Source organism: Aricia agestis, chromosome 5 (assembly GCF_905147365.1).
Source record: "Aricia agestis chromosome 5, ilAriAges1.1, whole genome shotgun sequence".
Taxonomy (NCBI): domain Eukaryota; kingdom Metazoa; phylum Arthropoda; class Insecta; order Lepidoptera; family Lycaenidae; genus Aricia; species Aricia agestis.
The window spans coordinates 14131029-14158966 of NC_056410.1; the positions used below are offsets into that span (position 1 = coordinate 14131029).

General features: G+C 35.3%; 1 protein-coding gene across 1 annotated transcript; it reads left to right on the forward strand.

The window, feature by feature from the left end:
• On the forward strand, window positions 1–27057 carry LOC121726783 (aminopeptidase N-like). Its single transcript, XM_042114296.1, has 16 exons — window positions 1–60; window positions 581–1052; window positions 1628–1786; window positions 1986–2300; window positions 4048–4231; window positions 5232–5385; window positions 9293–9374; window positions 10277–10460; window positions 11272–11467; window positions 11915–12054; window positions 22137–22271; window positions 23497–23677; window positions 24712–24886; window positions 25573–25719; window positions 26159–26237; window positions 26836–27057. Exons 2-16 carry the CDS (start codon window positions 583–585, stop codon window positions 27055–27057), a joined length of 2823 nt encoding a protein of 940 aa, XP_041970230.1. The 5' UTR covers window positions 1–60; window positions 581–582.
• The last annotated feature ends 881 nt before the right edge of the window (window positions 27058–27938 follow it).

Consider the following 27938-nt stretch of genomic DNA (forward strand, 5'->3'; position numbering starts at 1 on the left):
TTATTATTGTGTCCTCTATAATTTTGGAAGGTTGATCCGTTTAAGAACACATGTTTTAAGGTAAGGAAATTGTTATTTAAAATATTTATTTAAACATATTATAACTGGCGTCGTTACACGAAAAACAAAACAAGATAAAGTTTCTCCGATATATTTTGTAATTAGTAATGAGAGTTTTATTGTAGTCCATAATATTAACAATCTAAAATGAATAAGAATTTATAAATGACAAGTTTGAGACAAAAAATGTATCAGTTTACTTAACTTTTTTGTTAGGAAAATAATTTGAATAAATTGTCCCATTAAGGTTGCCCAAAACTGTAGAGGTATAATCTAATACAAGGTAATCGCATTATACAAGTTGATTATCTACTTGTTAATGATTAGGATATGATAAGCTAATTTTTGATAAATGTTGAATAAAATAGTTAGGTCCACATCCATACGTCATTACGTATCATCACACCTAGCGAATATCAGTAAGTTTTCGAGTGATGAAATTAAAACAAGCAAACATTCAAGCAATAAAATATAATACTGCTATTCGGAAGTGAACTGAAAACAAAATCTCGCCTTTCAGATATGTGTTCGCCGGGTGTTTTGTTCCTGGCGCTTGCGCTGGTCGGTTCTGGGTTCGCGGGCCCGCTGATCAGCCCGGAGCCTCGTGTGAGCGAAGAGGCTTACGTACTACCTGGAGAGTCCTTCCCCACCTTCTACGATGTGAGGCTCTTCATTGACCCGGGCTACGTGCAGTCTTTTCGCGGAGATGTGTCCATCAGGATCCTTCCGAACAGGAACACCGACCAGATCGTCTTGCACGCTATGGCGATGACTATCGACAGTGTCTTCATCCATACGGAGAGCAATGAGAATGTCAACCTACTCAACAGCTGGACGTTGGATGAAAGCGATACTCACTTCTTGACCATCAGGACGAATGTACAGCTGAATACACTTCAGCCGTACATAGTCAAGATTGAATACACTGGACAATACGCTGAGAATATGTTCGGAATCTACGTTTCTACTTACGAGGAATCCGGACAAACCATGTAAGTTTTATTCTACTAAATATAGCTAAAATTATTAGGTATATTGCAATAATATTAGTATCAGCTCTTGGAAGTATTGTATATGAGGGAGTTGGGCAAATTTTCCTTTTCCTCTAGCGCATTGCCTTATTATTGTTTCATCAAGAAATACGACCAAAAGGTCTCAGTAAAGAAAACATAACAAAATCGCCCTAAATATAATAATATTATTTGTTAAAAGCACGAAAATACAATATACCAAACTAAGCGAGGTAACACAATAAAGGTAGGTTCAGGCGCAAAGTTACGACATAATCTCTAGTTCCGTAACAAGCGCTAAGTTATTTACATTCAGAGAAAGCTTATCAGCATTAAAATATAATGTAGTTTTAAATTAAAACGTTATGTTTACTCGTAGTTTTTAGAAAATCTTTGTTTTCTCTATGTTTCATCGAAGAAATTAAAACACAGGCAGATGTGACCTGCCGTTTGGGATTGAGTCTTGACATAACCCGGACGAATTTCGTAGGACCATCATCCGCATATTATGAATCAACATCTCTGAGGCTTTATGAATCTATTTTCATAAATTTCAGTAATTTGGTGACATCCCAACTGCAGCCGACTTTCGCTCGGCGTGCGTTCCCCTGCTACGACGAGCCCTCCTTGAAGGCTGTGTTCAGAACTACCATCTATGCACCCCCAGCATATACCGTAGTTAGGAGCAACATGCCTGAGAGAACGGATTTACTCAAGTAAGTTTCCTTGTGTGAATTTTTTAGCTTCTATACTGTACTCTAATGATAGTAAAATCTTTAATCAACTTTCTATCATAAAAACTTACAAAGATATAAAGATATACGAAAATACTGCATAATTTTATCAATTTGTATATAGTCATCGTAACCGTTTATGATGCATATAAAAATATAAACCAAATTCCTTATATTTCAGACCAGAAGTACAGGGATACACAAAACACGAATTCCAAGACACTCTTGTCATGTCTACATACCTGCTCGCCTACTTGGTGTCCAACTTCGAGCACGTAACTAACGAGCAAAGCCCGATCTACCGCATCCCTTACCGCGTTTACTCGCGGCCGGGCACACAGGACACTGCTGAGTTCGCAATGGACTTCGGACAACGGAACATGATCGCTCTGGAGGAGTACACAGAGTTACCGTACGCTTTCCCGAAACTCGACAAGGCTGCTGTACCCGATTTCGCTGCAGGTGCTATGGAGAACTGGGGATTAGTTATATACAGGTAAGTGGTGTTGTTAAAAACTTACAAAAAGTATTTGCGTCTCTAACGGTAGTTCCCAGGACCATTAAATAATTACTTAGCTTTTATTTAATAAAGATTATTAAATATTATTCAATTTTTTTAAGAAAATGTGTAAATCTGCGGCGTTAAATTTTAGGTCACAAGAAGCGTATCGTTGGAATGGATATTATATTATTATGTGTATAAAATACTGTTTTGTGAGCATCAACTCTACGATGCAGCGCATAGAAACAATATGGCCTCGCTATCCTTCCTGATACATCCGCTTTCGAGGTTCACGTTTGGCCAATTTACTTTTGTTCAAAATACGACGTAGCGTAAATCATCCTATTATTGACATTAGAATTAATCACATTAATTAATGACGAATTACTACGTCCATGTTCCTTCTGTTGTATTTTAACAACAATTATAGTGTTTTTCTTCTTGAAAATTTTGACCCGGGTAAAATAGACCTACTTTAGTGCTGGGCAGGTAATAAAAAGTGTGAGTGACGGCTGTATGTTCTCTAAGCGAACCTGCCCATAAAACAAGATAAAATGTGACAAAGACCGCGGGGTAAGGGCTGGTTTGTCAGCTTTATCGTGGGTCTATTGTCACAGCTCGCATTGTCATCGCAGTCCTGAGGGCTCAAAGTTTGTTAAACGTATCTGTTATATTATACGAGAAACTGTCACTGATGATGTGTTTACATTTGAGACTGTACAGGAATCACGTTGTGAGGAACGGGTATTTCAGATCCAATAGAATCGCTGCGAAAAGCCAAGTCCAGCAAATTAGGCGATTCTGTTGGTTCTCATAAACGGACTTCTCGCAACGCAGCTGTGGAACCGCACCCAAACTATGTAGGTTTCCACGTTGTCAGGATGTTATGTAGTTAGATATGAGCTACGTTGATAAAATATGAATTAAATAGACCAAAGATAGGAAATAATCCTATGATATTACGAGTATAACAAAATTATTATAACAAAATTATATTTTATCTAATTTTTGTTATAATATTGAGATAAAATATAATTATATTTTATATAATTATATTTAATCTCAATATTATAACAAAATTATATTTTATCTAAGTTGTTATTATGTTACATCATCTGACAATGGTTTACAACTGAAATTAATACTCTCGGTTTCAAACCATATAATATACGTTTCAATTGTATTACAAACATCACAATACAAACAATATAATAAAATAAAAATGTTATACTGTTCCTGATGTATTCGCTCTTTACAGAGAATATAGCCATTTTAAATTTTCACAAGACACTCATATTTTTAGTTTTTATCCGACCCTAGCGAAATTAAAAAAAAAAAAGTTTGGCATTAGTAATGATTGTTCCGCTGAAGCGCTTAAGCTGATCCGATTTAAGTGATGTGATGTTAGCTGGTTCGTAATAATACCCTGAATAACGCTATAATATAATTTCTGTAGAGCGTTATAGTTTAACTTGACTTCCTATAAAAGAGGTGGCTATATGTTACCCTGACTAGGCAATGCAAGCTCTTCGCTACGAATGCTCAAATTAAAGTGACAAGAAATTTAAAAATCAATTAAAAAAATCTTAGCCCTAAAACCCCAAATCATCGTTTAGTTATTAGTTCTCAAGCGGCATGGACTGGAAACAGTAGTATAAGTAGGAATTGCAACAGATCTATAAGTGTTTCAGCTCAACGATTTCTGACATTAAAAAAATACCGTTATATTCTTCTTCGACAGAGAGGTAGCTCTTCTCTACCAGGAGGGTGTGACAACAACATCGACTCTCCAGAATATCGGGCGCATCATCTGCCACGAGAATAGCCACATGTGGTTTGGCAACGAGGTCAGCCCTCAGTCCTGGACTTACACCTGGCTGAACGAGGGCTTCGCTAATTTCTTCGAGAACTTTGCTACTGATTTGGTAAGCACGTTGTTTAAGGGTCGACTAACCCTAAATTGTCGATTTTATAATTCATTTTTTGTACTTGAAAATAAGCCTCGAATTTGTTCATTTTCAAAACATAGATACTACATTATATTTTCAATTTTTCAAGAATTTGATTCGAGCAAAAACTCGATATCTAAAAATTTTCTCGATAGAAAAAAATCACAAAGATGCATCTAATTTTCACGAATTTTTCATATAGGTATATTGTCATAACCGTGCATTAAACTAAGTTAATATTTCAACACATTGTATAAAATTCTATCATTGAGAGATCGACCTAGCGGATTTTTAAAATGTTGTATATTTATCGAGTTATTGAGAAAAAACTATTTTGGCGATGAATCCGCGTCGTCTTTTTTCACCTGGCATATGAAAGACGGGCTTTCTCTTCACACTAGGACGATGTTTGATTTTTTGCGTTAGTCGCCCTCTTAATGAAAAAAAATGGCACAATCAAAATAATATAGTAGTGTAATCCGCCAAAAGGCAAAGCGCTTTGTGAAAATGTTGATATTATAATATATTATGAAGTTTCGTGACTCGACTCTTAATTTCATGGACACGACGATTTATTTAAAAACTTGTAATCATAGTAATTTTAAACAAAATTCTATTTCTCGCAGTTCCCAATTTTGCCACGACCTAAACTACTTCTTGGAAAGGTAGTCTCTATATTAGAAACCAAAGAGTATTTTATTTCGTATTGATATAATATTTTGTGCTCCGAAACAATACTATAATATTATGCAGTACACAGCTGGAGCCAAACAGTTTCATATCGGCCATGCTAATTTATACAATAACGTTTCCATCGTAGGTAAGCTTTGCTTCATGGACAGTTTCGACTGGATAAATACCACGGCCTTAAAAATTTTTTTCGTAAAACGCTAGCTTTACTTTCACCGATTTTATTATTTTATTATTATTATTATTATTGTTGTCTGCTTATTTCAACTTGACTTAAACCTTGCAGGTGAATCCGCAATGGCGTATGATGGAGCAGTTCGTGCTGCTCCTGCAGAACGTGTTCCAGAGCGACTCTGTACTCAGTGTGAACCCCATGACACACCCCGTCTACACGCCCTCGCAAATCCTGGGAACCTTCAACGCCGTGGCCTATCAGAAATGTAAGTATAAGGGTCAATTCAGACCGCAACGTGATGTATAGATTTGACAGATTTGCATGACGTCTCACGCAATTGAAATCTGTCAATTCAGTACAAATTTAGAAATGCATCTGCGCGTCGCGTTGTGGTCTGAATTAACCCTAACGCTAAGTACTCACATACGCGACGGTTTTGCTCGATCGAGCAATCACGTAGAGTAAAAACCACAGCTCGGGCTTTCGTCCCCACATTCAGCATTGCTCGATAGTTTGGAATCGAAGGAAATTAGATATATTTATTCCCATCGAGCCGGCTCGATGTGAGCCTTCGAGCTGTGAGTTTTGCGGTGCACACGGTGGTTTTTGCTCGATTTGGAGTAAAACTATCGAGTAAAACCGTATGTAAGTACTTAGCATAAGTGTGATTTAGGAATCTCACTGATAATCGCACTGTTTACTACTACGATCGAGTTGGGATAAAATCATAAAGGGCAAATTTCTTTGCTAGGAAGATAAAAAATATAAGCATATTATTATGTGCTTAACTGCTTACATAACGAAATTATAAAAAAAATCTAATTTCTGTTTTTTAGGGTTCCGTACCCAAAGAGTAAAAACGGGATCCTATTACTAAGGCTTCGTTGTCTGTCCGTCTATCTGTTCGTCTGACTGTCTCCAGGCTGTATCTTAAGTTAATATAGGAAATACTATAGCTAGACTTCTAAAATTTTCACAGATAGTGTATATCTGTTGCAGCTATAACAACAAAATTTAGGTACTGAAAACAAAATAAAATTATTATTTAAGGGGGGCTTCCATACAATACAACAAACGTAATTTTTCCGGCCTTTCTCGCTCTATATCAATAACTAGCGACCCGCCCCGGCTTCGCACGGGTATAAAATATATTACAGCCTCTACCCTATTCCCTTCCCTACCTTCCCCTACTCCCTTCCCTTCCCTCCCTTACCCTCCCCTATTACCCTATTCCCTCTTAAAAGGCCGGCAACGCACGAGTGTCCATGGGCGACGGAAGTTGCTTTCCATCAGGTGACCCGTTTACTCGTTTGCCCCCTTATTTCATAAAAAAAATGCTGTAAAGGGCCATAATCAATAATGTATTAAAAGTATTTAACTGAATAAGGATTATTGCCGTATTGGTTAAAATCGCTTCGAAAATTAGCCATTATTTGAAGTTAAAAGTAAATGACAAAAAATGTTATTGTATCTTATATATATCCTTATACGTATATACTATCGCGTTTTCTGTAGACCTTTTCAATGTGTACAATACTTGGTACATTATTTACATGAAGAATAGACCACGTGAAAGGACATAGGTTTATTTTTTCGGTGACATTCCTAAATTACGCGGGCGATGTATAGTGATACCCTTCCCGCGAGCGCATCGCCGCTTTGGTAGCGCCCAGTTCGAAACGGGCGTACATCGCAATATTTTAATTTCGCCATAACTTCTAAACCAAACGTCCAATTTTAATAATTCAAAGATCAAATATATTCCACACAAATTGTACTTAGTGATGAAATAATTTATTTTGATAAGGATTATTAGCATGAGTAAAATAAATCCGTTTAAATTTAGTCCAATAAAAATCAAGATTTTTAAATAAAAAAATGGTTGTTGTGCCTCACTTGACATAGATAGGTATAGTGTGTCGCAGATATTTTTGTAGATAATTATAAGATCTACATTTACTTAGAACATTGTATAGTTTTATCTTTTATAGTTTAGGCAGCGTACGCAAAATAAGTAAATTTTCTGGTTGTTTCCGAAAAACTGAAATATCTTACGGAACCCTATATTTTCCAAAATAAAAAGTAGCCTTTGTTACTCGTAAATAATGTAGCTTTCGAATGGTGAAAGATTTTTAAAATCGGTCCAGTAATTTTTGAGCCTATCCATTACAATTAAACAAACAAACAAACAAACAAACAAAGTTTACCTCTTTATAATATTAGTATAGATGACAAGAGGTAGGCACTTGAATTTTTCACACATTCTTTTGTTATATGTGTACTTTAACATGTATTTAATAATAATAGTAAAATAAAATAAAAATTTAATGCGGGCTCCCATACAAAAAATCAAAAAACACAATTTTTAGCCTATTTTTGCTATGTATCGGTACGGAACCCTTCGTGCGCGAGTCCGTCTCGCACTTGGCCGATTTTTTAAATTATTTGAAATCTCTGAGAATGAAACCTAGCTAGATTGATTTTTGTCATTAAACCCATTTCCAAGATCGCTAGTATACATAAATAAATGAATGAATTAATAAGCAAATAAATAAGTAAATGCTCGCATAAAATTATTACATTTAGTTTTACAGTTCTTTGTGTAGTAAGATTGAAAAATGATTTTATGTGCTGGCTTAATATCATCAACAATTCGCTTACTGTTATTTATTGTAGACTAAACATTCCGATTTTTAGTCTACTAACAATTCGCTTACTGTTATTTATTGTAGACTAAACATTCCGATTTTTATCATCTTATTTATTACAGCAGGATTTATTCAGTCTCAACACAGTTTATTGCTCTTAGAATTCTCATTAACTATCTAGACAATGATAAAAGACACAAAAAAGCAATATTATAATAAAACATTTATTTCTAACGTCAATAAAATTGTTTTTTATGAGATACCTCAGAACGAGTGGGTGTTTCTTTATTTTTATTTATTTTTCTGAAGAAAATAATCATATTTATAAACTGATAACATAATGCTTTGAGTTTAGACAAAGGTTTTGTTTAACTGGTTATGATTAGTAATACTGGTTTCGATAAAATTATGTGTTTAGAAGACAGTGTCGAGGATAACCAACACGACTGGCGAAATATTAGGCACAGATCCATATAAGCATTTACGTGTAAATTACAATGTAAACAAGTGAAGTGCTGTAAATGGTGTGATAAAAACTTTACACAAATTCATGCAGTTAACTTTAAGAGGTGCGCTCAGCCTGTAAGTTTAAAAATTGCATGTTTTCAGTATAATTGTGCCAATCCAATTGTATGTGTACTTATTATTATGATTAATAAAGAATTTTGAAAAACAAAGGCACAGATCCGATATTTTAGGTACATATTGTGCATCCTCCTACTCCGTTGCGCCAAAGTCGTTTATCGCGCAAGAACCGTACATTTTTCCGGAGTAAAAAGTATCTTATGTCCTTTCCCGGGCCTCAAATTATCTCAATATTTACTAAATTTCACTAAAATCGGTTCACCGTTTTGAGCGTGAAAAGGTAACAGACAGACAGACACACTTTCACATTTATAATATTACTATGGATTTACACGAAACATTTTCAACTACAAGAGCAAGTACAAATTACATAGCAATGCTGATAATGCACAATATATTATGCTCCGTCTCACCGCGAAACAACTACGTGATACAAATCTGCGTCGTCTCTTCAAACTCCACACAACGCTCAAAGCAAACAAGGACTGTTTATTCACAAAATCTTACGGGACCATCTCAGATCGCAATAAATGGAATCGTTATAAAGAAAATGCAGCTCTGAATATATTGGATAACGTTTTTGAATTAGAATTTTGATGTTGTTTTCATTTGATTATGTAGATTACTTATACATTCAAAAATAAGAATATACTTACGTCCAACGTATGAGTCATCTTTTACGACAGTCGATTGGGTGACCAGCTTTATCGTCGCTTATTTAAGAAAATTGAGTACCAGCTTTATGTTACGCAGCAATGAAAATATTACTTGTAAGCCTACTTTCTGGCATACTAGCTGCTGGCAAACGACTGAACCGCTTTTGATAGAGTGGTTACTATACTTGTATAGTAACCAATGGAATGCTCCAAAAATTCATTAACACCGGTATACCGTGGGTTGTAATTATTTTTTCTTCTTAAATGTGCATTTTGTCCACAGCCGGCTCCGTGATCCGCATGATGCAACATTTCCTCACGCCCGAGGTGTTCAGGAGAGGACTTGTCTACTATCTCCGAGACAAGTGAGTATTTCACACTAATCTGACTCTTGAAATGACTAGAATCTAGATAATATGTTGCGATTTTGTACAGAATCCCGCAGCGATTGTTTATTTCTATTTTCTCGATAGCCTGTTCCTAGTTATAGTAGGCTGTTCTTTGTCTAAAATTTTACATTACATTACATAATATTATTAAGTATAGTATCATGTTTGGTCCCTCTTTATAGCTCTAAAGCTAAGTCGACAATATAGAAGTTTGCCACATTTCTAAAGTATTTTATGTTTACCCAAGCACCAAGTCAAATAAATAATTAGTTATTTTAAGATAACAAAAGTTAAATATAATAATATTATAAAATGCACTTAATAATATTATCGACATAAAATTGTACCGAAAAAAAGTAAGTAGATTTCCCATTATCAGCAAATATTTTAGCGGATAAATCTAGATAGTGCCAGATATCCGTAGGAATGACGAAATGTAGATACGTGATATTTACCAATTTTATCTCTAAGTACTGATACTGATATCCGTTACGGAATCTCAAGATTTTTATTTTTTTATTTTTTTCTGGTATCTTAGGTTTTCTTGTGTGCTATTCGTATTTTTGAATTATGAGGGGGTCGAAAGTGACTGCAAATGGCTAGTGTCAACTTGTATAACACAGAATACCTAATCAATCAAAAATACCTCTGTAAAAAAAGGGATTCCTATTTTGCAACCGCGGAGAATGATTTAGGCTTCCAAAATTTGTACATAAATTGGTTCAAGTATACACTTTAATTTGCCCATAGCTTATAATATGAAAATATGTATTTATGGTTTTTAAATAACGCGACAAAAACCATTTTGTCGCTTACGCCCTTTCCATTTTTTGCTGAAATCCTTACTGCTGAAACATCTTAACCAATGAAAAATTTAGTTCCAGGCGAGCCGCCGTTCCATCGAACTTGTACGTGGCCCTACAAAGGGCGCTGGATGAGTCCACTCACAGCATTCCCTACCAGTTGGCGACTGTCATGGGGCGGTGGACGTCACAAGGAGGTTTCCCCGTTATAACTGTTAACAGAATGGCACCCGAAGCGAACTCCATTTCTATTAAGCAGGTGAATGCATTTCACATAAGGTCCAGCATATATTGTGTAAGATATTTAGGGACCTAGGGGTCTTTTATGGATATAAATCAAAAGTTAAAAATTTACTAATCAAATTATGTGGAAACTAGGTGATATGACGTAGGAACAATCATACATACAGCATCTATATATTTCTTCATAAAAACATCCCTCTTCTCTTGGCCACAGTCCGAAAAACATAATAATATCTTCCATCTCTCAACGATTTTTATTCAATGAGTAAATTAATAGTAATTGTTTTTATTTAATAAGAATAACTGATAAATTGCGTCCATGGGAAGCCAAGGCGGGTAGTCAGTTATCTAGTATTTACAAACTGTACAGTGTTTAACAAGCTTACCACATTGTAAAATGAGTTTGTCTCGAAAACTTAATAAGTTGGTTAAACTTTAATTTAAAACTTTTAAGTGGAATTATTTTCATTCGGCATCATAACGTTTGAATTAAATTGTTAATTGGTCTGGACCTAGACACAAGTGTCAAGCGATTATCGTAATTTACGCCAGCAAGATGTATGGGATTTGACATTAGTATTCGTTAGAGAAGCGATCACTTATGTCAAATCGCATACATTTTGTTGGCGTTTACGATAATCGCTTGCCACTTGTCTAGTAGGGCTGGTCTACTATATTATTTTACAATATTAAAAAAGTCCGATCCGATTTTGATCTAGTTACTTTGTCGGAAAGCTGTCCGAATAATCGAGACTTAGCCATCATTCGTTACCATCAGCACGCTCACTGCTGGAAGATTAAGTTTTTTTAATTACTTTTTTTTGCAGACGCGCTTCCTGACAGACAGCTCTCTGGTGTCAGACGACAGATGGCATATCCCAGTCAACTGGGTGCTGTCCACCAACCCAAATTTCACTGACACCAGTCCTCTGGGCTGGGTACCACCCACCGTCACCGCTGTGTCCTTTGACATTCCCGGCTTGGAAAACACTGAATGGTACATCGTTAATAAGCAGCAGACAGGTAAGTGAGAGCCGTTAAATTATTAGTTATATAAAATTTAATTAGTTACATTAAAAATAATATTAGTTATATTAAAACTACTTCTTTATATTATTACTTAATTTATTAACATTCAGTAAATTATTACTTAACTTTATTTTAATGAGAGCTTCATATAATTATTTGTGTCAAATTCTCCATTATAGGACTTAACTTAAAATTAATAAAATATTATGTATGTGAGATGTGAGGCTGCTAGATAACTATTTGAATGGTGCTAAATAACGTTTTTTAGGAAAGACAGAATTATTATTTGTATGTATTTTTATTATGACTGTAATAAATACTGTCGTACTAAATACACTCTAAAAGCGTTTTCGGTCTTATACCTTCATTTCATGCCCACTGCCCAACAAGTATAATTAATAATTATAATCAAATTTTTTCTTTATTATTGCATATTTGCAGGTTACTACAGAGTGAACTACGATATTGACAACTGGAAAGCCCTAGCCAAGGTTCTGTTCGAGTCTCACAATATCATTCACCTGTTGAACAGAGCTCAACTCGTTGACGACGCCTTCAACTTGGCAAGAAACAATAGATTGGTAAGTGACCTTAAATAATTTAAAAAAAACAATAAAAATATGTAACTAGTAACTCTCTATAGGTACGCTTACACGGGGGCAATAATTGCTCGGCAACACGAATGGAATACTGAGCAATTTTAACAAATTGCGGCAATTATTTCGGCGATATTGCTTCTAATTGCTCCAGATATTTCATATCGCTCAAATATCGCAGATACGAATATCCGATGGTCTTGGAAATTCCAGGCAATTTTTGTATGTATCTCGTTCGCACTTGTTTGTTTACGGCTTGCCGTCTTGCTTCCGCGGGGAGATCGAGAGGTCGGGTAGAAGTAGGATAGCGCGCGGCAAGGCGTCCTGCGTGTAGTCAGCCTCTGTGTTGTGAAATGTGACTTTACACAATGAAAATTGCAGCCTCCTTGCCAAAAACAATCGCACCCAGATACGCCTATTTTTTGTGTTTGATTAATAATAAAAAAAACGCTACAAGCCGCCGCAGCATACGTGGGAGAGCCATGCTGCGAATGGGCCGACTCGACCTGAGAAATACCACGTTCTCACAGAAAACCGGCGTGAAACAGCGCTTGCGCTGTGTTTCGCCGAGTGAGTGAGTTTAACGGAGGCCCAATCCCCTACCCTATTTCCTTCCCTACCTTCCATCCTTACCCTCCCCTTACCCTGTTCCCTCTTAAAAGGCCGGCAACGCACTTGCTGCTCTTCTGATGCTGCGAGTGTTCATGGGCGACGGAAGTTGCTTTCCATCAGGTGACCTGTTTGCTCGTTTGCCCCCTTATTTCATAAAAAAAAAGCAACAAATATGTCATCCATAGTGAGCGAATACTGAAATGCTCGTGTAGTACAGTATTTTCTAGTTGATGAAGTTGCCCATATCGCTTAATATTGTGTTTCGCAATATTTATGCTTGTTGCCGTTGCCTCAAATTGCTTGATGTAGTCGTGACGTCATAGTTGACGAGAATTGGCTGGAATTGAGCAATTTTAGTTGCCCGTATAAGCGCACCTTAAGTTAACCCAAAGATGTTAACCCCATTTCTGAGGATTTTTGACAGAAATTAACCTATTCCTGTCACGCTTTTTAATTGGCCAGCATCAAAGTGCAAGCAAATCAAAATCATTGTCGAACACGTCATAAACTCCTGTCAAAAACCTTAAAAACCGACCAATTTGTCACACCAATATTTCTTTTTATCTAATGACCATGGTTGCCTGAAAGTAGGTAAGTACAGCAATTGTATAGTTTAGGAGACAAACGAATAGTTTTCATTAAAAATTCACAGACAACAAAAGCCGTTTTACATAAAATATGATGTATTTTACAATCCAAAAAATCGTTGTTTAAACCCCGCTCAGAATTATTATGCTATTTAGCAATTAGGTCACCGCAGTCAAGTGTTAATCTTATCAATGTTTCCACTAGTTGGTGGAGGTTGACAAATTAGGGGTTAACAGTATAAGTACGACCAGAAGCGTAGCGTGCCTTTGCGGGATCCCGTATAAATTTGTTTTGGAGGCCTTTAGTTAAAACTTCCCACAAAACAAAAAAATGCATAGGGTGTTGCCAGCTTTTAAACTCACGCTTTACTTGGGCACACGTGGGTAACAAAGGAATTGTTTTTTTTAACTTTGTCATTTGTGAATTTAAAAAAATAATATTAGGAAACTTTTATTATATTATTAATCATATTCACATGAGCTCGGAGTCCCGTATAATCATTGATACTAATATTATGGCAGATACGGCGGTAGCTACGCCCCTGAGTACGACAGTATAGGCCTCTTGGATATCGTTGCTAAGTTACGGCAACGCCACGGGTCGGTTGACGGCGGAAACTCACGGGCGCTTTTCTCATATGATTCTCATACAAGTCACTGCACTTTTTTCGTAATTGTTTATATTTTAGGACAATAAAAAGTAATGAGCCAAATTATTATTGATTGTGGACTTCATAATATTTCCGCAGACTTTTTCCGCGGAAAATCAGTACTTATCGAAAGCTATATTTACTTAAATATACACGATCATGAAATATTCTTTCAAATTCATTGAATATGATTTTTTACTTTGTATTTATTTATTTGTAAGATTGTCTTCTTAGTTATTACTTATTACTAAAAACAGGTTGTTTACCTAATTAAACATTATAGAGCACAAACTAATTCCAAAGCAATCATGTTCATGAAGTCTTCAAAATCCATGATGATGGAGAACGAATCATCGGTGTAAAAGTAATACCACAGACCAGAGTAGGTAATCGACTGTACGACGTGAAAGTGGAGCTATGTATTGAATAATCTAAACAAATATATTTTCAGCAACTTTTCGACCATACATGCAAAATAAAAATGGAAAATGCAGATGTATTTCATTATCAAAGAAATTTTTCTTTGATTTTTATGATTAATATGTAATATAATAAATTTACTAGATGACGCCCGCAACTCCGTTGTGCCATAACTCTTGCACAATGGAGTAACCGCGCGGGATTCGGGAACCGTACATTTTCCCGAGACAAAAAGTATCCTATGTCCAGTGGCGTAAATATAGGGCTGGCAAAATGCCACGGGCCCCCGATCCAAATGGGCAAAAATTTTTAAGTACTATTATTGTTTATTATAAACGTGATGATTTTTACTGATATAGCCCCATCAATTTGCCACGGGCCCCGGATCTTATAGTTACGCCACTGTCTATGTCCTTTTTCGGGACTTTTAAGAATATACCTATTATGGAGTTATCCATGCCAAATTTCAGCAAAATCTGTTCAGCAGTTTAGGCGTTAAGAGGTAAGACAGACACACTTTCGCACTTATAATTTTATTAGTAAATTAGTAATATCAGTAATTAGTATATTAGTATGATAATATAAATGCGAAAGTGAATATTGAAGGAATTAGTAATAAATATTGAACCGATAATAATTTTATTTATGTATATAATTTTTTCAATTACAATATATTATTATACATAAAACAATGATTATATTAAAAATAACTTGCACGTGATATTTTAGAAATATTCATGCGAGATTTAGATTTAAGCATGATTAATAATCGGCATGTTGATTTCGATACGTTTCCCAATTCCGTCTCAGAAACGAATAAAACGTTAATTTACGATTCGAAGATTGGGAATTTTTGCACCCTACAACACAACAGTACCTCGTACCGTCCATATTTTCCTATTTCAGAGCATTTTTTAACGTTTTCAACGTGTTTTCATTAAAACTAGTAAACCGTATTTTACAGCTGATCGCACTCTGACACCCACGTGTTGCCTGAATCTGCCACTCACCGCGCCATCCAAGAGGCCTATAGTTTGCTATGTCATACATAATACAAAACATATTCTAACATACTCGACTCTATCAATATACAAAATCAGCTTGTTATATTCCGTTTTAGGGATCCGTAGTCAACCAAGTTTTGTTGATTACAGAACCCTAAAACGGAATTTTATCTCTATTAGCTACCACTTTCGAGATTTTTGGCAGAGGAAATTGTTCGTCTTATCAAATAAAGCTACTCACGAAAAATTAGTTTGATAGTACTTGTAATAAAAAAAAAAATCTAGGGAACCTGGACTAATAGTGACTATACACTACAATACAGTAATGAGAGTTATTATATTATCTTACATCTTACATATAAATAAAATTGGAGTGTCTTTAAAATAACCGTTTTTTACTACATGCATATGAATATTTAGACGGTACTTACACCAAAATAACAATTTTTAGAATTTTTGTCTGTCTGTATGTCTGTCTGTTTGTTCCGGCTAATCTCCGAAATGGCTGGACCGATTTTGACGGTACTTTTATTGGCAGATAGCTGATGTAATAAGGAGTAACTTAGGCTACTTTTTAACCGACTTCCAAAAAGGAGGAGGACATATTTTTACTTTTTTTATTTTTTACCTATGTATATTACATTTTGTTGACGCGGACGAGGAGTAAAATTTAGGTTCATAATTTTAACAATAGCTTCCATTGTGAATTATGGAAGTTTTTGTTTATTTCTCTGAAGTAAATACTAAGGTTCCTTTGAAGAGGGTTGTACAGATGCAAATAAAAACACTCGATAACCTGCACTACGTATTCGAACAATACCTATACGAAGATACCAATACGTAAGACCAAAGACTTTCTGGGAAAGAAATTTACCTCTTTGAAATAACATTAAGCGTCTCTAAAATTTATTCAGTCAGAATCAGCTTTACCTCAGTATGGGTTGATGGGGTCAGCATTTTCTTCCTGCTGAGGTTTAGAGGTTTTCTAAAACTAAGCTCGCGTACGAGACGGTATATCCACTTACCATTAAGTGAGTCGTAAGCTCGTTTGCAGTTTCATTCCTATTTTCAATTTTGTGAAAATGCTTTACAAAAAATGCTTACAAGTAAATATAACTATAATAAATAGAACTGTAAGTAGAATGAAAAAATCTACAGGAAGTAACAAAACTAAATGATACTACTTTAGGGTGTGTGTGCGTATTCCTTGTAGAGTTCACTGTGAAAGCAGCAGCTCTGAAAAACCACTTTTTTCACTTTTGTATGGGAAAACTCGAGACGCTGGGGCGCTTTCCCTTAATATAACAAAAGTGAAAAAAATTTTGGTCTTTCAGCTCTGCTACTTTCACAGTGAACTCTCTACATGGAACACGTACACACCCTAAAGTATATTATCACTTAGTTTTGTTACAACCTGTAATATAACATTTTTGGACTACAACGATCACTTTAAAGAAACACAAATCAATGTTTTTTACATACGTACTTTATAAAAACAACAGTACCTACTCAAAACATAAATATGTATGTCGATGCTTGACTATGAATCAGGATCGCTGTATTAAAATCGTAAAGTATCAGTCGATAAGAGTGTCCCACTCCATTAATATTAATAAGCAATTCCACGACGCGAATTGTATCGAAGTCGCTCTGTAGCTTATCCCCGAGCAAACTTTTGATAAGCACAGAAAATGGAATCCATTCTTCGATACTAATATTATAAATTCGAATGTGTGTCTGTCTGTCAGTCTGCCTATCTGTCTGTCCGTCTATCTGTTACCTCTTCACGCCCAAACCCGCTTAATCGATTTTTCGGTTTGGTATAAAGATTTTTTTTTATGAAATAAGGGGGCAAACGAAAACGCCTGATGAAAAGCAACTACCGTCGCCCATGGACACTCGCGGTGCGTTTCCGGCCTTTTAAGAGGGAATACGCTCTTTTCTTGAAGGTTTGCAGGTCGTATAGGTCCGGAAATACTGCTGGTGACAGTTTGTTCTAGAGTCATCTTTGAAAAGGACATAGGATACTTTCTATCCCGGAAAAATGTACGGTTCCGATAAACGAATTTTGGCGCAACGGAGTTGCGGGGGTCATCTTGTCGCCCATGAAATAAACGTAGAGGCGACGCTTAAGTCGATGCGAGTGAAACGTGACCTAGCACTAATAAGGGATCGTTGTCCGCCGATATTGTGTATATCAATTATTATTATTGGCAGCTATAAAACTTCAGCACTTTCATATTTCAGTTAGAAATATTGTCTGAGAATATCGGGTCCTTAAGTGACAAGAGACAAACTGCTGATAATGTGTGTTATCGTCTACCGAAGCTTTTTTAGGGTGGGTTGCACCAACTTACTTTAACTATAACTGTAACTTTAACTACAATGCAAAATGTCAAATCTTTGGTTAAAGTTAAAAATTGACGCCATCAAGACGCCATATTTACCTAACCATAACCACAGAGATCGACAAGGCTTTAAATGCGTGGCGAAAAAAGGAACTAACGCTGTCATCATACAAAAACGCCATTTTTGACAGTTCTCCTTTACCAGCAGCGCCCCCGCCCACGTTCTTATAAAGCCTTGTCGGACCAGCAAAGTCATCTGTCAAATTCTGTGGTCAAAGTTAAGGTTAAAGTTAAATTAGCCTTAACTATAACCATAACTTTGACCATTTTTACAGTTTCAAGTCAAGTAGCACGTAAGTTACATGAAATCAAAACGAATTTTCTTCTATGTGCAAAGTTTAAACAAGCTTGATATCTAGCTACATATTTGTTGTCTTAATTTATACACTTTGCCACGATACATAACATTATTAGGTAATATGTTTGAAATGTCAAACATCGGCTTAACGCGAGCCCATGAGTAATCATTGTCTCCTTGTTGTGCGTAACCATCAATCCATGTACGTGTCACCAATACTACAGTATAAATTATATAGAGTATACAAAATTCATACGATACCGCCTGAATCGAGACACATACACAATATAAGCGTGATTTCAGATAGGTTGAAGTAGAATAATAAATAATATCTCGTCATCCGTGCATAAAGGACATCAGGCAATTTCCATACAATGTTAGTCTAAAAAAAAGCTGCGTGGCCAGACCTAGGATTATTTAAAATAGCTAGGCCGTCTTAAGAACTTAAAAAAAATACATAGACTTAACCCTGTAACTGCATTTTTTTATATTAAGTATTACTTACTACTATTATGATTTATGAGTTACCTGCGTACGAAAACTTAAATAACTACTAAAAAAACATACTAACAGTGTTGAATTCATAGAATTAGTTTAGGAATAAATAACCTAGCTATTGGAAATATTCTTAGTTCTGGCCGCGCATTTTTTTTTGACGAGAATGCCTGGCGTCCTTTGTCTCTGTTTTAAACGAGTTTGATTACAATGACAAGACTATGTTGTTCTACTGTAAGATAATTTATACTACGTCATGCCATCATTACTATAATATTATGCATGGCCTGTCATCAATATGTGTAACACACTTTATGAATAATATAAATGATCGTACGTGTTGGCATGAATTTTTATTACAATATCTCCCTGTGGTCCCTTTGGATAGCGTGTCATTAAAATTTGAAACTTGTTCGTTTGAAGCGGCTTATGTTGCTTTTTAGAATTCCATAGTCAATGAAATTAGAAAATAATATGTTATTTGTTGACATTTCAACACTGTAGACACCTGTAGATAAGAGTTGGAAGTATGATTTTACGTTAGCACTTCCGACTTTTGTTAATGGTTTGCCGAACCGAAAAACTTCAATGACGTATAAATAGGCTTGATGACTATTTTTTTTTCTTATTGGTAATTGAAAGATCCTTAAAAAATAGAAACATCGCTGAAATAATGACTCTGATAGCTTAAAAATTCACCAAGATATGACAATTCAAACATCTCATAAAATAGACCTGCCCGAAACGCTCCATACAAAGTGCTACGAAAGACTGACGTCACTCTTTCGTAGTTTGTACGCATCGGGAGAGAACTTTGTTCGATAGGTATATTAAATATTGCGTTTATGAAAGTGGTTTCATAACAAAAGTTGCTTTTAATTGCATAAGTTATCGATTGGTATACAAATATTAAGAAATTTATTTGAAAAAAAAATCGACTTGATTTTCGAACTTTGAAGGCGCATAACAAAAAAAAATACAAATGCTATCGAGCTGTAATTTTGAGAACACTTATTTTTCACCATGACTTCTTTATTTTATTAACAAAATTCGCTAATCTTTGACCTTGTCATCATCCCTATTATTGAATTTTAAAGCTACGGAACTTATAAGACATGGCCCTACACGTTCTTGACCTGTTGAAATTGGTATCGAGAGTTATTGCTGAGATCAATAACATCTGGCAATCTCCTCACGTAACACTACCGAGCTATCACAGCTGCGCGCCATTTCTAATTATGAAATGTTGAAGATTTTTTTTATTGCCTTTTTAATCGACGTTGAAAAGTTAATGACTGGTATTTTATACATTTCAGTGATTGGCAATTAGCTATAAACATTTAGCTTATAGTGGCTCGCTTGGTCTTAATATTAGATAATTATTATCATTAGTAAAAACTCTTACATAATTTTAATATTATAAATAAACAAATAAAAAACTCTATTCAAACCATTAGTGAAACAAATCAGTTGACAATGGATACAAACAAAGAGGAAAAAAGAACAGTTTGAAATGGCGGCCTTACTGCTGGAAGCAGTTTCTTCCAGGCAACCGTAAACTTAATTACTTAACTTAACAAAACAAATAACTGAAAATATTAATTAAAAACATAGATAAAGAATAACAAAATGACAAAATTTGATACAATATAATATAATAAGATATAATAAAATAAATAAATATTATACACAATAAATATAATAAATACAGTTTCTATTATAGCTGTTGTTTCACTACTCAACACAAAAAAAAATCTGATTTGGTACATAATTATCATTTCATATCGAGGTTGACTACTAATAAATATATGCAGGCATTTTATTTTGATATCACATCTAGAAACTGGGAAATATGAATTCAAACTTTCTGTAATGTGGACGTAACTTTGATGCCTATGTAGCTGGTATTTCGAAAATAAGATTATTTTACAAACAAAACTTACTTTATACTTTAGTTTATTTGATGAATTTTTATTTGATAGGCGTGAATGTTAGCAATCCTAACTTATTTTGTTACATTTTAGGCGATCTTACGCCAAAATCTGGCCATCACGAAAGTCACTCGTACCGAGACATAAGATTGATAAATTTGGTTAATTGGTTGAGTCCGATTAAATTATTTTGCTGCCGTAACACATAAAATTAGGCTTTATGAATATTTTCGTAAAACACTTGAACAAAGATAGTCCTGCATTACAATTTCTCTTGCAAGTTTCCAAAGTTTTGTTAGGCCATTTTCTCTATGGTTAGGTGAAAATCGAAGTCAAAATCGAATCTTATTCGTAGGTAGGGCGTAAGAAAGCTGATCGAAGATTCATCTTTTACATCAACTGACTCTTAATCATACTAAAAAACAAGCAGGGGAAGCCTTTATTGATGTGACAAAGAATTTTCTCGGTGACAACAAATCCGCTGACTTTCGCCCAAAATACAACTGATGTTGGACTGTTATATCATATATTATGTCATTTACTTACTTCGCATTTAGACTTTTTACCCGAAAATATGGGATCAGTTAGCCATGAACATGGGAACCGCTTTCATGAAGATACGGCTGAATTTTTTCCCAAGATGGGGGCCTGTTATGCTAGCAGATTACTGTTGGAGCCTTATTAGTGAATCTCCAGGATCTTAATACAAGCGTAAAGCCAGCTGCACCAAGAAATCTTCCCCTTTTTAATCAAAACATCAAAAAACCCTAACGGATGAGCTTGATTTTACTAGAAAATCATATGTTTGAATAATTTCATTTATCTCGGAAATGAGATGTGATCCAAAAATTTTATTTACATATTTATATTATACCAATAACAAGGAATTATAATTACATAGTAAGAACTCAGATAAAAAAAAAGTTGAAAATTTATTGAGTAGTGAATTTTTAAAGAAAACTTGTTATTAGCTCTTTATTTTTTAGTAATTTGTTGTTTAAAGTTGGCTGAAAGTTTTTCAAAGAAAAAAATAGGTACCTACTACTGTGAATTATAGTAAAGATACTCGTATATCTTTACTATAATTCACAGTACTACCAAACACACGGTAGGACGGTAACTATTTGTTACATTTCACAAACTATGTTAGATATTATGTAATATGCTCGGTATTTAAGGGGGCGACTAACCCTAAAGTGTCGATTTTATAATTCATTTTTATACTTGAAAATAAAAACCGAATTGTTTCATTTTCTAAAATTAGATACTACATTATATTTCCGAGAATTCGATCTGAGCAAAAACACTTATCTTAAAATTTTCTCGATAGAAAAAAATCACAAAGATGCATCTAATTTTCACAAATTTTTCATTTATTGCCATAACCGTGCATTGAACTAAGTTAATATTTTAACACATTGTATAAAATTCTATCATTGAGAGATCGACCTAGCGGATTTTTAGAATGTTGTATATTTATCAAGTTATTGAGAAAAAACTAATTTGGCGATGAATCCGCGTCGTCCTTTTTCACCTGGCATAATATGAAAAACGGGAGTGAGTGTGAAGAGAGAAGGACGATGTTTGATTTTTTGGGTTAGTCTCCCTCTTAAGTAGGTACCAAAAATAGTCAAGCATATTAATGAATGGTGTACATTTCAGGACTACAGCATTGCTTTCGACGTATCGAGGTATTTGGTGAACGAGACGGATTACATCCCGTGGGCATCGGCCAGCTCAGCATTTAATTACCTGGACGTTGTACTCAGCGGAACTTCTGTCTACACTCTATTCCAGGTAAAACCATTTTCAGATAGGAGTAGTACAATGATTTGGCACTTAGCCAAAGATCTGTAATAGTTTCTTATCCAGCCATATAGACGGACCGCATCTTTAAGCCCGGCCGCACATTGTCCGAATTCTGATCAGAAACAGTTGAATTTCGCCGGACCCCGAAATATCCTTCCGGCGAGTTCGAGCTCACTCGGCTCAGTACAAAATGTAAGAGACAGCGCGGACGTTCAACTGTTTCTGATCAGAAATTTCGGGCAATGTGCGGCCGGGCTTAGTCCGACACCGACTGCAAAATGCGCCGCACGGCGATCTTCAGTATTCATACTAAATTCATATCCGCCAAACACGGACCGCTCGAGCAGATCTTGAGCGGATGGTATAAAATTCCAATGCGACCGCTCTAAAGCAGTTGGCCCAGACTGCAACTTGTGGGCCGTTTATGGCCGGACTTAGGGCCGAATCACACCGGCACGGCAGCGCAGCGGCGAGCATTTTCAGTGTCATATGATTTCAAACTTTATCTTCATTATTGTAATACATAGCTTGAGAAATATAGGCCGCGGGCGACCGCGATACTTTCCAAGTTTTACAAGCGATACTATGCATTACAATAATGAAGGTAAAGTTTGAAATCATATTATGACACTGAAAAAGGCTTGCCGCTGTGCTGCCATTCCGGTGTGAATCGGCCCAATGTCTGTTTTGTGTTACGTAGGTTCATTTTGCCGAATGAAGTGACAGACTAACAATTTTCATACACAATAAATAATTCTTTACTTACGAGAAGGTACTCATATTACACAAAATTGGTTTCTACATGATCTAGAATTTAAAATATTTACTTAATGCAACAAAGTTCAGCAAAAAATATTTGGCTTATGACCTATTTTCAAGTTTTAGCATTTTCTTGTAGTAAAAGTACATTTTCAAACGTTTTTATATAAAGAATACTATCACAATAATACAATTTTCTAGCAAAATAATATACAGGGTGTAATAAAAATAAGTGATAATACTTTAGGGTGTGTACGTGTTACTTGTAGAGAATTCACTGTGAAAGTAGCAGGACTGAAAGACCAACATTTTTTCTCACTTTTGTATGGAGAAACTCGTGACGCTCGGGCCCTTGCCCATACAAAAGTGAAAAAAATACTACAAGGAACACGTACACACCCTAAAGTATTATCACTTATTTATGTCACACACTATATATATGTAAAACTTACAGGAATACCTATTAGAGCTATCGGCGCCGTTGTACGGATCCCTCGGTTTCGACGCGGTAGCCGGCGAGGAGCATGTAACGGCTTACCACAGGAACATCATGCTGGATATTAACTGTCGCTATGGCAACGAGCACTGCGTGAGCAGATCCCAGGAACTATTGCAGCAGCTGAGAACTAATCCCAGTTAGTATAATAGCTTTGCGCGCGCCAGGCCTTTGTTTCTACGTAGCCTGCAACGTACAAAGCCGTTGTAAACTTTCTAATGTCGGTCTAGAACTCTAGAGGTAGTTTATAAACTTTTTATTTAGAAATAAACGTTTATAAACATTTATTTCTAAATAAAAAGTTTATAAACCACGACCGAAGGGTTAAATATATATTTAACCCTTCGATCGTGGAAAAACGAGACACAATAGAATTTCTATTATATGGGGCTTGATGAATTAAAAGCATATTTTACATAATATAGATGTATGATCCTCACTTTTGATATTATAAAAACAACTAAATTGATTAACACATAGCCACCTTTTTTCCTCCTCGTCGTCGTCCTCGGTATATAATGCTTATTTGAATATTTTCGTTTCGAAAATGGTAGTTTTGTTGCAACGTAAATGCAGTTACATAGACGCATTTATGTTACACTAGCTTTAGCCGCAACTTCGCCCGCGTGGACGGTGTAATTCCGAGAACGACATAATTTCAGGAAAAAGACAGCTTTTTATACATAAAATATAGCTATGCCACTCAGCAACATATCAGCTTTCTATCGGTGTAAAATTTTTGCAATCGGACCAGTAGTTTTAAAGATGACCTCATATAAACAAAAACGTAAAAACCTCTCTATATTAGTGTGGTTCACAGATATATTAAATCAAGACAGAAACCGCATGTCGCTCCATTTGTATGAAAACGAGTGTGCCACTTTTTTCCTATCTACTGTGACGTACCGATGATAAGAAACGTGTCCATTATCTAGGCTAACGTTCTATTTGAATTTCTACAGCTCAATACGGCACAATTAGGCATTTTTAAAATTCCGATTGACGTCCGATTCCGATAGCAGAATAAAGAACAGACTTTCGAAAGACGAGCATTGCTCGTCGTTTGGGAAAGCAATATGGCACGTGAAGTATATACACATGCGGTATCTATCTTGATCTATGTTTGTGGTGTGGATTAGTGTAACATTTTTTCATGGTATAATAATATTGCAGATCTGAGGCTCAACCCTGACATCCAGACCACGGTGTTCTGTTCCGGTCTTCGCGGCGGTGATGCTGACAACTTCAACTTCCTGTGGCAGCGCTACCTCGCCACCTCTGACTCCAGTGAGCAGGCCATCCTCTTGAATGCTATGGGCTGCACTTCCAATGCTGAGCTTCGTGAATTGTAAGCCCTTTAGCCAAGACGTTTTGTTTATCGCTTCTTTATAGAATTGGCGAGTAAAATGTATGGCATTGACATATCATTAATGGAATGTAATGCACTTACGGTGCTGTTTTAATCTTGTACGTGGGGTTGGCTTGATTTTTTGTTATTTGTAACATATACTATGGCTTATGTTATTCATACGTCGTCATAATATATCCAGTGTCATTATAATTCCTAACTGTTTTTAAGGTAGAGAATTTAAAGATTGTTGAAGTTATTTTCAGTTGTTAATTTTTTCTTTAAATATCTTTTGTCGGGTTTTATCAGTATTAAATTACAAGTGATGTATAAATTTCAACATATTAAAAACCAGCTCCAGCTATCGCTCAGTTAAGTTTTTACATTACTTCCAACGTTTTATTATGTAATGGAATACTTTCGAAATGGATGATATGTAGATTTGAAAAACGTACTTCAGAATGATTTAGATCTATATGAGTACCAAACTCTTTATAACCAAAATATAAAATGTTATAATTTTTTAAGACATTTTATGTACTTACTGAAGAAGACTATAATAAAGTCTATATTAAAGAAGTTCATCAGAACCTCACAAAAATGCTTAGGACAATCAGTTACTAAGTGGTTCTTCCGTTATAAAATAACAATGAGTTACTAACTAGTCTTAACCCTCATTCCCTCAGCTACTTGAACCAAGTGATCGACGACAACTCGTCGGTTCGCGAGCAGGACCGCCACACCATCATCGTGTCCATGATCAACTCCAGCCCCGCCAATATGGAGGTCGCCCTGGACTTCATCATCAATAACTTCGCCGAGATTCAACCCAGGTAACCCCTTAGGGTTGATTCAGACCGCAACGCGACGCGTAGATGCATTTCTGAATTTGTACTGAATTGACAGGTTTCGTGAGAGTGGGACGTCTTGCAAATCTGTCAAATCCATACGTCATACAAATTGACCCTAATTACACGGTCAGTCTGGCGGGCTCTCAACATTGCCCCATGGGGGTAGTGAGATAGGCGATTATGAAAGTGTAGAGGAGATATTCGTCTATAATAAATAATGATCGATGTAAATATAATATGTATATTTATATATAAAGCGCCGGCTATTCAAACGTGATGGCAATCATGGCTTTCCTATAACGCAACGCGTAGAGAAGTATTTAGAATACAATATTTTTAAACGATTTCCCGATAGAATGAGGTGGGTACAACGTTCGGATATTTTTTAGAGACAAGTTATAAATGATATAATTTTTTACAGAGTCCAAGGACTGACCGGAACCACCAACATTCTTAATGCGTTGGCCAGAAGATTGACAACCTCCGGGCACTCCGATAAGGTGAGATTGTGTGATTCAATCAGGAATTATACTCAAGTGACGTTATCTACAGATAGATTGATGAGAAAATATCCGGCACACGATTACTATACAGAAAAACTTGGGAATTCCTTAAAAATGTAATCATAAATAGTACAAAATCATATTACATAATGTACTAATTTCATTACTTGCTCTAATTTATTAGGTACAAACTCAATTCATGAGTCACTTGTCTGGGATACCCAGGGATTTTGGATTGTAATTTCTTAACTATTATTTATAATAGTTAAGAAATTACAATCCAAAATATTTGTTAAATACTATTTTATAAGCAACCGCCTGTACAAGGTGCTGAGCACAGTATAGCAATATTATAGGGATATGTCATATTGCTATGTATTATAGGGATATGTCATATGCTGGTAACTAAGAAACAGATTGGTCACTTTTTTTTTCCTTTAAATGGTGACTTAATTTAGGAGACAAAAAATCTTTTGTAGATAAAAAAAACATCATACAGAAATCATACCGTCTCTACCAGGCAATGCAGTATTTGATGGGTTGTTACTGATGAATACTGTATGAAAATTTTCTAAGCTCTTTATTATATCTCTAGATTGACACGTTTGTGAGCACTCACCAATCCATCTTTACTGCCGGCGAGGCCGCCGCCGTGGCTGCCATCAGGGAGAATATCGACGCCTCCGTCGCCTGGAGTGATAGCAACTTAGAAACCGTGGAGGACTGGCTCAAAGTCAACTACGGCAGTGGCGCCAACATCGTCACTTCCAGCCTACTCGTCATCATTTCTGTTGTTGTAGCATTTATTAATTATTAAATATTTTTTTAAAGTGACACTGTTCACACTGAAATGTATCAAAGGGCAAGTGGACGAACTAAAAATTTAAATATCGAGCTTGATGCTGCTTAATTAATATTTGATTGCTATTTTGTTTTGTCTACACTCCTCTCGTCTATATGTGAACGGAACTTTACATAAAGTGACTTAACTGGTGCTTTGTCTTGAAATGTGATGTGTTACAACGTATTATTTTTATATTAAAGTTTTTTTACATTCGTTGCAGACTTTTTATTAAATACCCTAACGATTGTGCAGAAAACCTACTAATATAAATCGCTACATAAATATAAAAGTTGTTAAGAACGTAGTTAAAAATTATATTATCGTCGTCTAAAAGTGTTAACCTGCTAACTCTAAAAGTACAAATTTTCAGGATACAAATAAAACATTCCTATTTTAACAGTAGGCAGTAGAATGAAAAACTAAAAATACCGTTGGCGGGGAATAATTTGTATTAATTATTTATTTATTATACATATATATATTAATAATGACCATCGTAACATAATATGTTACGATGGTCATTATTACGAATCCTGTTGAGTCAATAATTTAGACAGTATATTAAGGTACAAACATACAGTACAAACATCGAGTGACTAGATCCATAATTAGATAGGTAAACTTTCCATTGACTTGCGGAAGTCGAGTGACAGAATAGCGTGCTTTTTAGCGAGCTTAATAATTATGGTTATGTAATACGTTATTTCATAGAAGATAATATCATAAGGTACGATGGGATTGACATCGTCTTTCTGTACAAAAATCCCTTTAAAAAAATAAAGATTTAAAATAAATAAAAAATAGAAGATAATATAAAAGTTATTATAAATTAGTGTCCATTAATTTATGAAAAT